At 39.4% G+C, this 17,012-nt stretch overlaps 1 protein-coding gene across 1 annotated transcript; it reads left to right on the forward strand.

Annotated features, from left to right (window-relative positions):
• The first annotated feature begins 946 nt into the window (after positions 1–946).
• On the forward strand, positions 947–11,536 carry rab31 (RAB31, member RAS oncogene family). The gene is made up of 7 exons (XM_034184004.1): positions 947–1,082; positions 5,825–5,904; positions 6,190–6,271; positions 8,376–8,447; positions 8,796–8,902; positions 9,699–9,808; positions 10,073–11,536. Exons 1-7 carry the CDS (start codon positions 1,047–1,049, stop codon positions 10,168–10,170), a joined length of 585 nt encoding a protein of 194 aa, XP_034039895.1. The 5' UTR covers positions 947–1,046; the 3' UTR covers positions 10,171–11,536.
• Positions 11,537–17,012: the final 5,476 nt, after the last annotated feature.

A 17,012-nucleotide genomic window follows, 5' to 3' on the forward strand; every position in this document is an offset into this window, starting at 1 on the left:
ATATGACATATTTAACAGAAATTTCTGATCCAGACAACCAATGATTTGTAAAGGAAAATCATGAAAATTATCAGGGGTGCCCAAACTTTTGCATACAACTGTAAATACGGCCGGCATTTAGCGTTTTTCCATGTGATGTAAACTTTCAAAGCTGCAAGCAAATGATGCCTGACATTCATCCGTACTGACGGATGCGTGCACACCGGGAGCAACTTGGATGAAGGACCGTACTCGAGGGCGCTTTATTGAGCTGCACGTCTTGACGGGGAATCGAACTGAGGAGCCTCTGGTCACGCGCTCACTTCTGTAACCTGACACAAAACTGCCATCTGTGTGTGTGTGTGTGTGTGTGTGTGTGTGTGTGTGTGTGTGTGTGTGTGTGTGTGTGTGTGTGTGTGTGTGTGTGTGTGTGTGTGGATACATGGTAAACCAGGACATACTCCGAATGTTTTGTATTACCAAATGTGACCTCCTTTTGTGGAAGACCGCTGCACCCACACAATGTTGGAACAAATCTTAAAAACCTGTCTCGGTTGCCTAGCAACCTTACAAATATTTAAAATGGGTTAGAGTTTAATTTTAGTGAAAAGCCAAAAAAAAAAAAAAAAAAAAAACCTTTGAAAACTTTGACAATATTTGAGCTTCCACATCATGGCCTTGAGCACTTCTGGAAGTCTTGCAGCAGGGCAGTTCTGATATAGTGCAGGTCAAATTCTGGAATAAACATTTGTGTCTTTAGGTTTTGATGTTACAGTACACATTAAAATCCTACCTGAAAATACCCACACTTATTGCTCAATATGCTAAAATGATGTTAAAAAACAAAATACTGTAAGCCGGTGCATTTTATTTTGAAAGTACTGCTGATCGTGTTGATTTTCATCACTTGATGCTTGTTTAGAATCGTTTTGTCGGGTTGGGTTTTTCTTTTTTTTTTTTTTTACCAAGAAAAGGGAGGAAAAAAACCTCTACTGTTCAAGTATGAGGAGACAAAAACATTGAGGAAATATTTATCAGATTATTATTTAAAAGTTTAAGCTTTCACAATGGCCATAAGGGAGCTCAAAGTCTGCCTTTTAGGGGTAAGTGGCGTCTTTTTGTTGCTTCATTTTGGGGGTAAATTCCTCCAGTCGGCTGCTAGTTAGCTTAAGTTAGCTGCTGACACCGTCGTTAAATGTTGAAAACGTTGTAGTTTACTTTGTGGAAAATTAGCGTTTGAGCCGAAAAGCTTTTGCTTGGCGCAGCGGTGATTTTGTTTACTGTCACAAACATAACGGTACGTGTACGACTTCACTTTTCCATCTGTTTTTGAGACGAATAAATGTCATTCATCGTTTGTTTTCGTCACATTTTGAGAACAGATTTGAGTGTTTCGACCGTTATTCGATTGTCAGCGATTATTTCCTCCTGTGTCTGCAAAGGTTTTCAGTTCCTTTTTATATTAACTCGCCTAGTTCGGACTGTAAAAAGTGATAAATTATAATTAAGAGTAAAAACATGACCAACGTGGGACATTGTTCGTTTTATTTTTGGTCTTGTTGCCGATGACATACAAGAAAACTAATGTAACATTTTCATCGATATTAAAACATATCGCCAGCATGGGGCCAAAAACTATAGATACAATAATACTTATTATACTGCAGTGCCTGATGTAATCAGGGCAAACATACTAAAATCTGATGAACTTTGATGCACCAAATCAATTGAAGAAGCCACTTTAGGTGTGTCTGCCACCTGCTGGTTGGTTAGTGGATACTGGATTGTCAGTGGATTAGGAGCAGGTGTGGTTGTCCATACAGAGGCCTGACACCCATACTGACACCCATCTCTCTTTTCTAGCCTGTGATTGGTTGGCGGCCAAGACACTGATGTCAGCTTTGGTCAGCCCACTGATCTCTAATAACACCAGATCACTCATTGGCCAATATCTTTGAAGCAAATCGGCCGCCATATTACCTCTCACATATCGCACTCCTGAACGCTCTTTTTTTTAAAATTCATCTTTAACCAGGTGCACGCAACTTTATTCTTGTGATTTTGTAAAAAAAAAAAATGCCTTCATGTGCAGCTATAAACTGCGGAAATCACCAGTTCAAAGGCTGTGGACGAACATTTCACCTGTGAGTCTGATTGAAATGGAAAGTAATGAACAATAACTTGAAGAGTTCTATTCCTTATTACAGCATACATGCAAAGATAATAATAATAATAGGTGGAGTGGCTTGTGTGTAGCCACATGTTGCGTTTTGTGTGGGATGAACTATTTTAAGACATTTATTAGGTCTACTTATTACTAATATTAGGCTGAAGCTCACAGAGCTGTGCAAAATAAATATTAACATTGCAAGTGGAAAACCAGCTCTCCTGTAGCTAGTTAAGTAGTGTTCTATTCTTTTAGTACTACATATGAGAGAGAGGAGAAGAGAGAGAAGAGTAAAGACTAAAGAACAACAACTTCTACGGAAAGCCTTCACAGTATGTGGGTACCCACGATGGTCCCTGGACAAAGTACAGAAGTCCCAGAAAACAAAGAGACCAGATAGACAGGAGACGGAGACAAGAAGAAGAGTGTCTCTCCCTTATTTAGCAGGAGTAGGGGAAAAACTACAGAGGATCTTCACACAGCACAAAATCCCAGTTTACTTTAAACCGGTTAACACCTTGAGACAGAAATTAGTTCACCCTAAGGACATGATCCCTAGTTACAAACAGAGCAATGTAGTGTATTCTATCAGATGTCAGGAAAACTGTAATGAACACTACATAGGTGAGACTAAGCAACCTTTACACAAAAGGCTATACCAGCACCGCAGAGAGGGCGCCAGTGGACCTCAGTCTGCGGTTCATCTCCACCTGAAAGACACTAACCACACGTTTGAGGACAAGGAAGTTAAAATCTTAGCCAGAGAGAAGAAATGGTTTGAGAGAGGTGTCAAGGAATCATTCTATGTGACACAGTTGAAACCCAGCCTTAACCGGTGAGGGGGTCTGAGACACGCTTTGTCCCCTGTTTACAGTGGGGTACTCAGGTCAAAGCAGTTTCAGTCTTTTGTTCATGGTAATGAGTCATTCACATCATCAGGAGAGTCGTCAAGGGAGCCATCAGGGGAGGCTTCCGTCCCATCATTAGGAGGGACAGCTGCCCTGTCATTAGGAGGGTGTTAACTAGAGCACAATAGGTGTTAATTAGAGCTATTGTTTAGTCACTAGCCTATAGCAGTCGGCCTCTCGGTAGGAGGGGTCTGGTTAGGTTTAAAAAACTCCAGCTTTTGTTGGCTTCTGTTATTCTTCTCTACAAGAGTCAAGACAGAAGTCAGACTACCAGAGCAAGAATTTTAGCTGAGGAAGCTTCTGCGATTTGAAGCGAAACGTCCTCGCGTCAAGCAACTCAGTCCAGTCGAAGATTCAAGCTTCTCTACTATATACGAGGTATCTTATAAAACTAACCGGCAGTTTTATAAAAAAAAAAAAAAAAAAACTATATGGATTTGATTGACATGCGATTATACCAATCATGCTTGAACCCTCGTGCGCATGCGTGAGTTTTTTCACGCGTCGGTGACGTCATTTCCCTGTGGGCAGGCCTTGAGTGAGATGTGGTCCCGCCCTCTCGGCTGAAATTCCTTTGTTTCACACACTGCTCCAGACGGCGCGCGTTGCTTTATCAAAAATTTTCTGGATCTGTGAGGAATATCCGAGTGGATACTATTCGAGAAATTAAGCTGGTTTTCGGTGAAAAGTTTTAATGGCTGATGAGAGATTATGGGGTGTTTCTGTCGGTGTAAGGACTTCCCACGGAGCAGGACGTCCTGCAGCACTTCCAGGCGCTGTCGTCGGCCTGTTTCGACCTGAAAACATCCTAATTTAAAGCTTAATTCACCCAGGACGTCATGAGAGAACAGAGAAGATTCAGATTCAGGCCGGCGTGAGGACTTTATGCGGACATTCTACTGTTTAAGGACATTTTTAATGAAAGACTGTGCGCGCAAATTCGCAAATTCAAATCTGTGTGCGCCGCGACAGGAAAAACACCTCCGTGTTGAAAACCATTTGTAAAATTCAGGCGGCTTTGATGGCTTCAACAAGTGAGTAACTGAGAAATTGTTTACAGCTTGGGCATGTTCCAACTTGCCCGTTAAGATTTCCAACGGAGGTGTTTTTCCTGTCACGACCCCCCGCGGTCGGGTCCGGCCCGACATGCGGCTCTGTCCGCACGTTCTTTCATTACAAAATGTCCGTTAACAATGGAATGTCCGAATAAAACTCCTCATGCCGACTTCTTCTGAAAGTTCTCTGTTCTCCTGACGACTTACTGGGTCAACAGAGCCTGAAATGTGGAAGTTTTCAACTTGAAATGGCGAGACGCTGCCGCCTTGAAGCGCAGATCGCCTCAGGCGCCGTGGGCCATCCTTACGGCGACACTACCAGACCAAAACTCTCATCAGCCGTTAAAATTTTACCGAAAAGCAGCTGAATTATCGAGATGTGTCCACTCAGTTGTGCCTTACAGTTTTGAAAAAATTTGATCAAACAAAGCAGCAGTCTCTGAGCCATTTCCTAAACAATGAAAAAAATCGACGAGAGGGTGGGCGACTCCTCACTCAAAGACTGCCCACAGGTGAATGACGTAACCGACAGGCGTGAAAAAAACTCTCGCATGCCCATGAGGGTTCAAGCATGTCTGATGTAATCACACGTGATTCAAATCCATATGGTTTTTGAAAAAAATAATAAGGTCGGATACTTTTCTAATAGACCTCGTATATATGCTTGCTGATGATTACACAAAACTTGTACAAATCATAATTTTTAGATTGGAGTATTTGTCCCAGTGAGATCTGAGTACTTGAGAACAGAAGGGGAGAATGTGTCAAAGTACTAAAAGAAAGAAAGGAAATAAATGAAACAGCTAATCATGGCAGACATAGATTAGGAGAGATGTAGGTTACATTATCTGGAGAACAAAAATAAGGAAATGAAGAATTAGCTCAGTTATTACTCCAAATTGTTGACCTTCTAATAAGCTGTCTATGTGCGGTCCACATAACATACGAGTGGTCAGATGGCCGCCAGTTTACTTCAGCGGTTTGTACGGAGTGTGTGGGCCAATGAGCTGTCCAGTGTTATATTCAGATCAGTGGGTCATCCTCACTTTGGTCAAGTTTGGGGGGGTGGCACAAACGCTGCTCTCCTATTGGTCGTTTGCAGTTGGGCTATCAGGTCACTTGTTGGCCTAATGAGACATTTTCTGCACAGAGGTGGATTAAATTACTTTGTTTCATAGCAGTTCATTCTAAAACTCAATAAGGCCCCATAAGGGAAAAAAAGACATTATTTTATCATCCCCGCCCGCATGCCGAAATTGGCCCGCATCAATTTTATTTTTTATTTTGGTGAATTTCATTGACGGTGCTACAGCTGGTGTAAGACCCACATACAGTGCACGTTTATCACGCTGCTAGCATGTAGCACACTGACTGTCTTCAACAGGGAAACAAGATTTATTTAAAAAATATCTGATATTTTCAGCTGCTCTCTTGGTATGCAGGTGCTATATGTGTCTTTTTTCAGGTTTGAAATGATGTATGTACCTGTTTATAAGGAAAAAAAAATTGCCCTCCCTCACCACTATTTGATTGATTCCACCCTCACTTATAGCAGGAAACTTTGTGGAATTGTTGAGCTCACAGGAGTCTGTCTGATTCGGTGCATGTGACCAGACAGAGATAAACTCAATAGATGGGTCAATTTGTGACTGTTAAACTGTGTGTGTGTGTGTGTCAGAGTGATATAATTAATGTGTTGCTATTTTTATTTTCAGGATACTGGAGTTGGGAAATCCAGCATTGTGTGCCGTTTTGTTCAGGATCATTTCGACCACAACATAAGTCCCACGATAGGGTAAGAACGTTCTTGTAGAAGTCAGTTTCTTACAGAAATCAAGTGTTCAGATTAAGTCCAACAATTAAATCGTCTACATTAATGATTAAGATTTAAGGATTAATCTCACCCGCATTTACACCCGATACAGAGAAACTGTAAATCTGAAAATGCAAAAATTATGATTTTCAGAAGATTTTGAATGAACTTGTCATGAACCCTGCAAAGTTCTACTAAATATATAAGAACATAATGTCCATGAAGATCATGTCACTGACTTTTTTAAATATTTTTTTAAATTCACAGAGCATCATTCCTGACTAAGACTGTGCCATGTGGAAATGAGCTACACAAATTTCTGATCTGGGATACAGCAGGGCAGGAAAGGGTGAGAACAGCCACAACCTGAAAATCACTTACTGTCAGCACAGATTTTAAAAACAGGACATCACTATATGCTTTGGGGGAAAACAGGTCATTTTCCTAGAGATTTTGCACAGTTGTTTCAGTTAGGGGTCTTCGTGACATGCAGTTAGTTGGATTAAATGTGAAACTGGATGGGGTTAAAGTTCATGGCACTACGGCATCGTGTTGCTTCAGCAAACCAGACGTGCTGGCAGCACGGAAAAACTGACCAACTATTTCCTGTACACGTGAGGAAAAAAAAAAGAAAAAAGAGGGAGAAACATTTTCTGTATTGTGAGCGTGCACATTTTTCACTATATGACCAGACTTTCCAAATTTGTGAATCACACTTTACTGGCTGTTTAAACATGGAGGTTAAAGGACATGTTCTGTTTTTTTTATTTTTTTATTTTATTTTATTTTATAAACGTTGGCAGTGACGCCTGTGTTTTCTGCTCGTTTTTGATGATTGTATCCATGAGAGTCAATAATGGAGCTGTCACAGGAGTAAAAATTGAATATGCTCAGAATGGCAACATAAATAACTTTTAAAAATGATCAACGCTTTAGTGGTACTAAATATCTGAAGAAACACTACCAGCTCAGTGGGAGTATTCTGCAATATATGTTGTAATTAATCTACTACATTTAAAGTTTTGAAAAATGCAGTTTTAAGTTACTGTATTTTCTGGAGTATAAGTTGCTTTTTAAAATTGTATTTATTTAAAGGTATACTGCCTCTGAGGTTTTTTTTTTTTTTTTTTTTTTTTTTTTGGTTTAAGATTTAAGTCATAAAAAGGATTTTCTTTGGCACCACTATAATTTTATTCCTTACCAATTAAATAAGGGATTCATAACATGATTTTGCCAATATGATCAAAATTCACAGTGTTTGGAAGCAATTTCGAATTCACCCCCCCGAAAGGGAGAAATTCAAGCGATCTGATCTACATTTGGTAACGATGTCAGATCACATGGGTGCTTCCCCCAACTTACGCAAGGGATCCTGGGAAGCACACAGCAAGAGCCAGTCAGAGTAACGAAAGCAGTGGTGATGTCTATAGGTCTCGTTTGAACCCTGCATGATATCGTGGGATTTGACCACTTAAGGGGACCTCCACTGCTGTTGTGCAATATATATAGACAGCATAACTTTACATGGATAAAGTGCGACTACAATCACCGAAGTAGTCGTGAATTTTTTTTTTTTGGTTCCCAGTGGAGAAGGGAAGACAACGCGAGTGGGAGATATTGTGTCGGTAAATGTTAGCCTACACAGCTAACCAGAGTAGCTCGGTTCTCTCACCTGCAAAACCGCCTCAACACGTTTGAGCTCCGGGTCATAAACAAACCACAACACGTCGGTTCCACTTTCTGCCGCATCGTCACTTTTTCTTTGCATTTTTACTTTGTTTGCGTATAATTTGCCCAAAAACCCATGGAAATGCTGTGGTTTTTTTCCCCCAGAAGTAGAGAAATTATGTCACATGCGTAATATTTACCCCTTTAGCGCATGCCCTCAAATGAGACTGCGGTGGCCTTTTGGTTGCTCACTTGAACACACTAAATCAAGATGGCAGAAAATGCTCCGAAACTGCTTATATCTGTATAAATCTAATATGTTTCTCATATATTTTGTAAAGGTTAGTGAGAAATAAGTACTTATAAATCTATAAACACTGTTTTTGTAAACAGATAACACCTCTGAAGTGATTTTCAACACGTTAGCATGTGCACCCCGGGAACGCGCGTCAAGCAAGTGGGTCAGGAAAAGAAAATATTCATTATGGAATTCCCCCCACAAAAATATGTTCTATTCATTAAAATGATGTCATTTTGCAACATGTTACAAAAATAAAATAACATTATAATGCTTGAATTTCAGTGGAAACCAAATTTTGTCAGTTTGTTGAAATTTGAAAGGCCGTACCAGCTTTAATTGTATTTTAATCTTTTAATTACAGTTACCAAAGGGTGGTAATCATTTAAATGTAAATTGTTTTTTCTGCTGCACTGCACAAACTATATTTGATGTATTAAAATGATCACCCTAATGATGGTAAATGTGTTGTCTTTTTATATTTTAGTTTCATTCGTTAGCTCCTATGTATTATCGAGGATCAGCTGCTGCTGTCATCGTGTACGACATTACTAAACTGGTAAGAGTATCAGGACACGCTCTGGACATTACTTTAATGGTGACTTGATCAATACCTCTAACTTCTACGTCTGTTAAAATGCTAATAACCATTTTAGTCTCAGCGACTCTTGAGGTGCTCTTGAATGAGATTTAATTTCAAAATAATAAACTTCTTCAACATTATGCAGAAGTTTTCTCACTGACCTGAAACATGTTGGAGATGTTTTCCTGAACATGTTCTTGTGAAGTGACCCCCAATAGTCCTGGCTTTTTAATCATAAATAATCAGGACCCTTCTTGGAATTTAGCACATGGAAATGTCCAAAACTGCCTGTTCTAAATTTAATTGTGGATTTTGTGCTTTCAGGATTCATTCCAGACACTGAAGAAGTGGGTAAAGGAGCTGAAAGAACACGGACCAGAGGACATTGTTGTAGCCATAGCAGGGAACAAAAATGATTTAGGAGATATCAGGTAGGTATTCTTTTGTGTGTGTGTGGGGGGGGGGGGGGGGGGTATGGCGGGTTAAAGCATGACTGAGTGCTGGGATATCGATTTCCCTGTTTACTAATACAAGTAACAGGTTGGTCATTGTTATTTTCATCTCACAGCAACCTATACTCGGGGTTCTTGAATTGGATTAATATCTCTACCTGGTGGACATTTACCATTAATGCAGGTACAATAGAGTTTCCCCAAGAGCTCTATACTAGGGATTGAAAATGAATAAAATGAATAAGTTGGTCTTGCCTCTTGCATTGTGAGGAAGCAGTTACTTAGAATGCAAGTAAGTAAAGTGCCTCAGAATTGAGGACTCCAGCGGCTGGTAAAGGCCAAGGGAGCGTCTACTTTTTGCCCGACTGTTGCCATTAGATGGCTATTGGGGGACAGGTTGGTTGTCTGCATGAGTGGTTACTATCCAGGGCCTGTGGTGCAGCACAGTTGAGATGGTGCATTCAAAGGTGGTTACTGTTACTTTTTGTGTTCTTTCTGTAAGTTCTCTGTAACTTGTTTTGATTTTGTAAGCACTTTGAAATTGCTGTACCAAAAATAATGTACAAATTAAATTTCTTCTTATAAATCAATGATTGTTTTTATGCAGTGGAAACAATGGCACCATTGTGGCTTACTTTTATACCGGATTCCTTGTGAATACTTGGTCTTCACTGGTTGTCACGTACGATATTACACTCATCTTTAGGATCTCACTGGTTGGTGACATTGTGTGCACGATGCACGTGCACTCACTTATTTGTGTGTTCTCTTCCAGGGAAGTGCCAATGAAGGAGGCGAAGGAGTTTGCTGAATCAATTGCAGCTATTTTCATTGAAACTAGTGCCAGAAATGCAGTCAATGTTGATGAACTCTTTCAAAAAATCAGTAGGTTATTATTATTATTTTTTTTTTTACTCTATTGTTCACTATATCTTACATGTGTCAGGATGTGTTGTGCAATTCTGTCTGAATGGAGTGAGTTTTACTTTAGTTGGCTGTGGAAGTACAGTGGTTCCTGATAAAATGGTGTCGTTTTGGTGTCAGTGATGTCGGAATGAGACTGTGCTGAAAAATACTCAATATTACTGGTGATTCTGTGATTTAAATATGAGAAGCCAACTCTGCAAATGAAGCTGTGCTGTGTTTCAGGTAAACAGATTCCGCCCCTGGAAAACCCAGAGGTGGAAAGCAATGAGTCCTTCAAACTTACCGGGCAACCGCCCCCGTCCGCAAGGCGATGCTGCTAGCACCCGCACAACCTGACGACAGTAGATCCTTCAGCACCAGGGTCCCGCTTTGTGTGATCACGCCTGCACAGCACACAGCTTCTTCCTCCTCAGAAAGCCTGGAGACGGCGGACAGATGAAGGTCAGCTTGAGTCTGTAGTCAAACGTAACATTAAATGGACAGACCAGGCGCCGATATTTAATAACGTCACTACAGCAGCTTTCCGCCCGTTTGCTTTATTGAAAGGAGGTTAAGACACGGAATGAAGTTTGTCTCCCTCTAGTGGTATTTCTTTGACTTTGTGGTGTGGTAGCTCAGGCATTTGTTTATCTTGTTAGATTTTTTTTTCTTTTTTTTTTAATTTTGTTGGTAAAATAGCAGTCTCATTGTGCAGAGTAACTTTGATATCAGGCACATCATCTCTCGGGAATCTAACGGACGGACTTTAATATAACCTTGTTGTGGGTGAGTAGGACTCTGGCTCCTCTACGATACAAGTTGACTTAATTTTTTTTTTTAAGCATTCTTTTTTAATTCAGGTCTCGTGTTTCCTCTGGGAGTCTTTACGGTCATGTATGAATTAGCGCACACCTGCGTTGAATTTAATTGGAGCAGTTGAATATGGAGTTGGAGGCCGACCTGACGTTCGGTTTGTAGCTGGGATACAGCTGTCATATATTCCACTTCATGTGTTTTTAGGCACACTTGCTGTTTAAGGTTTAACTGTAATGTTGTGGACTGAACAGTAGAAAAACCTGAAGCATAATTGCAGTATTACACCCCCTGTTGAAGCACTGAGACTCTGTGCTGGATTTGTTTACAGATTTTTATTTTTATTTTTTTTAATATGCTGAAGTTGTCTGAAAATGAATTACAGGGAATGATTGTATATGACAGCCATACAAGTATATTTTCTGAATGAGGGTTATGTTTAAAATCTGTAGACACAGAAAGTCTAAATGTACTCTGGACATGGCGACAGTATGTTGTTGTTTCAATATGATTCTGTTCTGAATATTCAGAACGCAGCAAATTTCAACAAGCCACAAATGACGTTTCAGTGTTGTCATTTTCAGCAGTCTTTCTTTACACTTCTTCGGTACATGAATGTGGTCACATTCCCAGTTACAGCACAAGTGATGGTTTTAGGTCTGACCTCAGAAATCCATTTAGAAGTAGCAAATAGGAGACTAGTTACCGTATTTTCCGGAATATAAGTCACATCTGTTAAAAAACATGCCCCTTGAAGAGGAAAAACCCATCATATATCAGTCACACTAGAGTATAATTTGCAACTTTTTGTTTTATTATATTTGTTTTTTTTTGTTTTTTTTTTATTTTCATTTCTGTAATTTTGATTTTTTTATGCATTGTTGTAGTTTTTATTGCCATTTATTCTTTTATTATTAGTTTGTTTTGTTTAATTCTTTGATTCCTGGGAAAGTTGTATATAAATAGTCATTAGCAGGGTTCTTACCAGGATTTTTTCACAGCTTAGGAAACTTAGACAAGCGTTGCAGGCGTAAATATTGTAGTATCCCCTGAGAAACTTTTGAAATTTCTAACCCTTTGAAACACTATTTCCTGCATTTTGAGGGCCACTTTGTATGCTAACTAGTACATTAAATCCCGTGCTATGAACCCCCCATGCAGGTTAAATCACAGCATAGGGGATCCAAATCACAGCATAGGGGCTTTATGCTCAACTGTACTGACTAGAACCCTGATTACAGTTATTACACTGGTCAACACGATCTTTCTTGCATGGAGTTTTTCAATGAATTTTGGGTAATTTGGTGCCGCTGAATTTGAATCTGATGTTAGTTTTTGCCAATCACATCATGTTTATGAGATATGGAAACATATTTCTTGTATGAGTGCTCTCTCCCTCTCCCTGAGTGCTTTTGAAAATGAGCTTAAAAAATGGCTCAAAAACAATCAAACCTGTCAACACAGGTGAGATGTATTGTACATAATCTCATGTTTTGTTTTAATTTATTTATTGTAATTGTTTGTTGTAGTGTGTCTGAGGACTACAGATGGCAAGTAGCTTTTAGCTAAATCTGGCATATTTACACTAAGGCATGAAAATGTACAAAGTGTTCATTAATGTGCATTGTCCTCATCAAAGAAACAATAAATAAATAAATAAAGTATCATGCATGGAAGCAAAAGCTTCAGTCTCGCACACTTCTTCAGCGCCATAAACGATATTACGGCTCTTGTACCCATTTTGTGAACCTGGTTTAAAAAATATGCTTTTGAAGCTGCTTTTGTGCACGATTAGTGGCATCAAACTCATGAGTCAATGAGCAACTTTTCCATAATCCATCAGTACGGAACATGTAGATTGCAAAAAAAAACCATAATGTGATGGATGAAATCTGAGCTCAAATTCGGATTCAGCACCCCAAAATTACCCGAAATCAGTTCTCAAACTCCATGCAAGAAAAAATTTTTTGTTGTTGACGTTGACCAGTGTTGTTATTATTAATAATAACAAGAAATGTGTGGTTTTTTCCAGTATATAAGTTTCACCTGTTAAAAAAGTGCCTCTTTAAGAGGAAAAAAACATATATAAGTTGCACTGGAGTATAAACCATGCACCTTTATAAAAAAAAAATATATATATATATATATATATATATATATATATATATATATATATATATATATATATGGATTTTCAGCTCTAATTTGAAATTTCTGTGCATTGTTGTAGTGTACTTTTCTGTTGTCACGTATTCTTTAATACAAGAATTTATTTTGTTTAGTTTTTTAAATCCTGAGTAAATCATATTTAAATAGCTATTATTATTAAAAAAGAGTGTGTGATTTTTCAATTTATAAATCACACGACCTCATAAACTAGTAAATAAATAAATACAACTCGACTTATGCTCCGGAAAATATATAGTATTCTTTTTCTGAAAACTTCAACCAACAGTTTTTTTGTTTTGTTGTTGTTTTTAAAAGAAACATGGCTTGTCCATCAAAATCTGACACGTGGCCACTTGTGTCATGAACCACATGAGAAGGAACTGTTAGACACACAGGAAATGGCAAGTGTTGTGCAATAATTAATGCTGTGTTCTGTAAATGTGAGTGCACATTTGAACAAAGCCATAAAAGAGCTTTTATGTGAAGAAATCAAAATATCAAGTAAATATGTTGTCAGTTTAACAGCGAGATGATACCTGCAGTTCACTGGTGTGACAAAAGGCTCACTCAGCTGTAGTTTTCATCCTACAGTTTATAACTAATTTACCTAAACTGAAACAGTATTAACAAACATTCAGACAGTGTGCTGGCTGGAGCCTTTAAATATGAAATTAAAAAAACTTGGCGATTCCGGTTCATTTACTTTTTTTTTTTTTTATGTTTTGACACCAAATCAACTGGAACGTTTCAGAGCATTTGTTATGAGTCACTTTTATGATTTCTTACTTTGGTGACAGGTTTTGAAAGTCTCTAGTTTTGGCACCATCCCTAGCCACATGTTCTATCGTTTATTTCTGGTTTTTAGTTTCCCATTCTGTGTTTAGTCTGTAATTTGGCCATATAGTGGGCATCATTTTAAACTCTAGTTGCTAGCTTCCAAGCTGTGCACTGAGCGCTCTGCGCAGTGATGCCCACACAATGTGTCTAATGTTCAGGAAGCAGACAAACTTCAGAATTTTCAACCATTTATTTCTGCATCCACTCACCACCATTGCAAAGGCAGGCACCTCCACTAAGCATCCAGCAGGTGGCAGTATTTCTATGGGATACCACACCAAAACAAAATAGCTTTCTTGATCTGGTGCTTCAAATTTCATCTGATGCAGTAGAGTTTGACCAGATTATGTGTTTGTTTAATTTGGTCAGTTACAAGATGGCAGCATTTATTGTTTTTGAGTTTTCCCACACAAACTGATTGGGAAGGACTAATTCACTCCTTAACTCATCTCCATTTTTGCTGTCCATGCCATACGCTATGACCAGCACAGGGAAAAATGCAAACGATGGTTCCATCAGTGGCTAATGGTTGCCTTTGTTACAATATATCAGATTCTGCATTTCAAGAACCTGAAAACATGTTTACATTTATACTTTGTTGGCTATGAAATTCATAATTTTTACACTTTTGTTTGTTAATGCAAAGGAGTTAATTTTTTTAAGGCAATTACTGACTAATTTTGCATGTGATTCATTAGCATGTGTATACTTTCCTATATGAAGACTTACATCAAGATTAGGTCTGTGAGCAACACTATGGTGCTGTCCTGGGACCTGTCCTATGGAGTTATAGGATAAAAACAGCACAAATGATGGTGAAGGTCAGTTTCAATTTGTACAGGAATCATGAGTTAAAATTGCTCCCATTTTCATTTTAAAACTGATGCAAATTATTGGTTGAGCTAATAGAGTAGTCCTAAATGCCTTTTAATGCTTCTGCCACTCCATAACTCCGTGGCCACGCAATTGCTTTGACATAGTTCTGAAACTTTAAAAGTTCTTCATCGGGGTTAAAGCGTTGGTGGATATCGCAATGCAGTTCGCCGTCAGAACGGTAGGGGGTGCGACATTTTTCATGAAGACTGGCCTACTATCCCATGCCATCTATGGTCGTGAAAGTCATTGATGGTCAAACTGGAAAAGTGAGATTCTGGAAATTATATAGTTAGTGGACCAGTCACAGCCTGTGCAGTCTCCATTGTCTCGATGCGTGGTTACAATTTTTGGGAGGTGCATGTAAGGCTACAGAAAGGGCTTGAAGGTGGTTTGCAACGACACGGAGGGCTCCGTGTGGCTATGAAGTTGCGGATATGGCCTAGCATAAGTTGGGCTTTAGTTATATAGCCAAAGCGCAACTTGTGTGGTATCACATTCTAATCCACTTACATTTACTCCGCAAATCTGATCGGTTAGTCATGTGAGATTTTAGACCATAAAATATAGTGTTGACGGTGGCAAAATATTCAACCATTTCACATTTGATGTATTACTCCACGCCCTGACTGCGTTGCTACACAGATGTCAATAATGGTGCTGTCAGTTGAGAGCGAGAGAAACTGGTGGAGTGATGACGATGCCGAAATGGGTGAATGTAATCTATCATACGAAAGTATTGATTCTAATACAGAATTACTCAGTGCAGTTGACGAGATGGAGAAATCTGTGTGTCTCCTCATAGAATTTCCAGTTTGGCATGAAGACGCTATTGCTACAGTAAGCTTCACCGACCCATGTAAATATTGCAATTACTGCTGTGATAACCGATAAATACAATACTAACGGTGATTGTGTGATGACTCGGGACCAGGAATCTAGCAATATTTCCCTAAAACTACAGGCTGCATAACAGTTTTATCAAACTATATTATTATGCAGGTCTAGATGTAGCCTTCAGTGGTGAAGCGGTCTTTCGCTGAAAACACGGATCCAGGTTGAATTACTTATGGAAAAATAAATCGTGAAAATGATGGAATTGGATTAGAATAGGAATAGCCCTCTTGTGTCTGGTGATTTGCGGATGTTAATACTGGATTTTACGGTTGCAAATATCCGTTTTTCCTGGCTCCAAAAATGCGTCGCCGGTAAAACAGATATTTGCAACTGTAAAATCCAGCATTAATGTCCGCAAATCGTCAGACACAACAAAGTTATTCCCTAATTACAAGGTAACATATAAGATCTACTATAAGCAACAGGTTGGTCATAACCATGTTCCGTAAGTCCCTTCGGCTGCTCCCTTGTTTGCACTCGGGGTCGCCACAGCAAATCCAAGGTGGGTCTGCATGTTGAACTGGCATAGGTTTTATGCCGGATGCCCTTCCTGACGCAACTCCACATTACATGGAGAAATGTGGCAGGGGTGGGATTTGAACCCGGAACCTTCTGCACTGAAACCAAGCGCATTAACCACTTGGCCACCAAGGTTCTCAAAATGGAGCACCATTTCCACCTGGTGGACATTTGCCATTCATGCGGTTACAATAGAATTTCACCAAGAGTCATAGAAAGATGTCATAGAATCCAATACGCATTGACCTTGTTGGACTGCTGAAATTTGATTGTCACTGTTTTTGCTGTTTTTACCCTACAACTCCACAACATTCAGTTAGAAAGTCCAAACTGGCTGTAGTATAGTCAGTTAAAAAATGTGGTCTATTTCTTAATACATATGATTGGAGCATTTTTAAATTTTGACACCAACCACCCTAGGATGGCTATCGTATCTTCCCCCCGTTCCTACAGATATGTGTCCAAAATGCCATATCAAAAATGTTTCCACCCTGGGTGGTAGTGACCAACGGATCTGGGTCCATGAACCGGAAGTAACTTTTCTGCTGCCTACCTTTGGAGGATGGCACTGGAGGGGATGGGGAAACCTGTTTGGATCCACCACAGAGCAACAACAATACTGTTTTTTGGAGCATGGCATCTGTTGCTGTGCTGAGTAGTTGTCCAGTGTGGATGTCCAAACGCGAGTCAGCACATGTTGGTGGGCACCCGGAACATCTTTTCTCTCAGCAAGGATGACCATCTTTCTGGTTAGTCACCCCAAATTGGGCAGGAAAAAAAAGTGAATTCCGAGGTTTGTGGGTGAATATGTGTGACACATAACCCACATTTAAACTCTTATCCTCTGAAAGATCATAGTCTTCAAATTACATTTAATTTCAATTCTGAAGTGATCTGTGAGCCTCAGCACAGTTATTTTTTTCCCCCAGCAAGTTCAGATTCATAAAAATCTAATAAGCCTCTTGGACTGTGTCCAGGTATGCACAAGGTCACAGATTTTCCCTTTTAAACCCCACACAAGAGAATGGTCAGGAAACACTTTGCAAATGAGATTCAACCACAGTGTCGGTTTCAC

The sequence above is a fragment of the Thalassophryne amazonica genome, chromosome 12 (assembly GCF_902500255.1).
Source record: "Thalassophryne amazonica chromosome 12, fThaAma1.1, whole genome shotgun sequence".
Lineage (NCBI taxonomy): Eukaryota > Metazoa > Chordata > Actinopteri > Batrachoidiformes > Batrachoididae > Thalassophryne > Thalassophryne amazonica.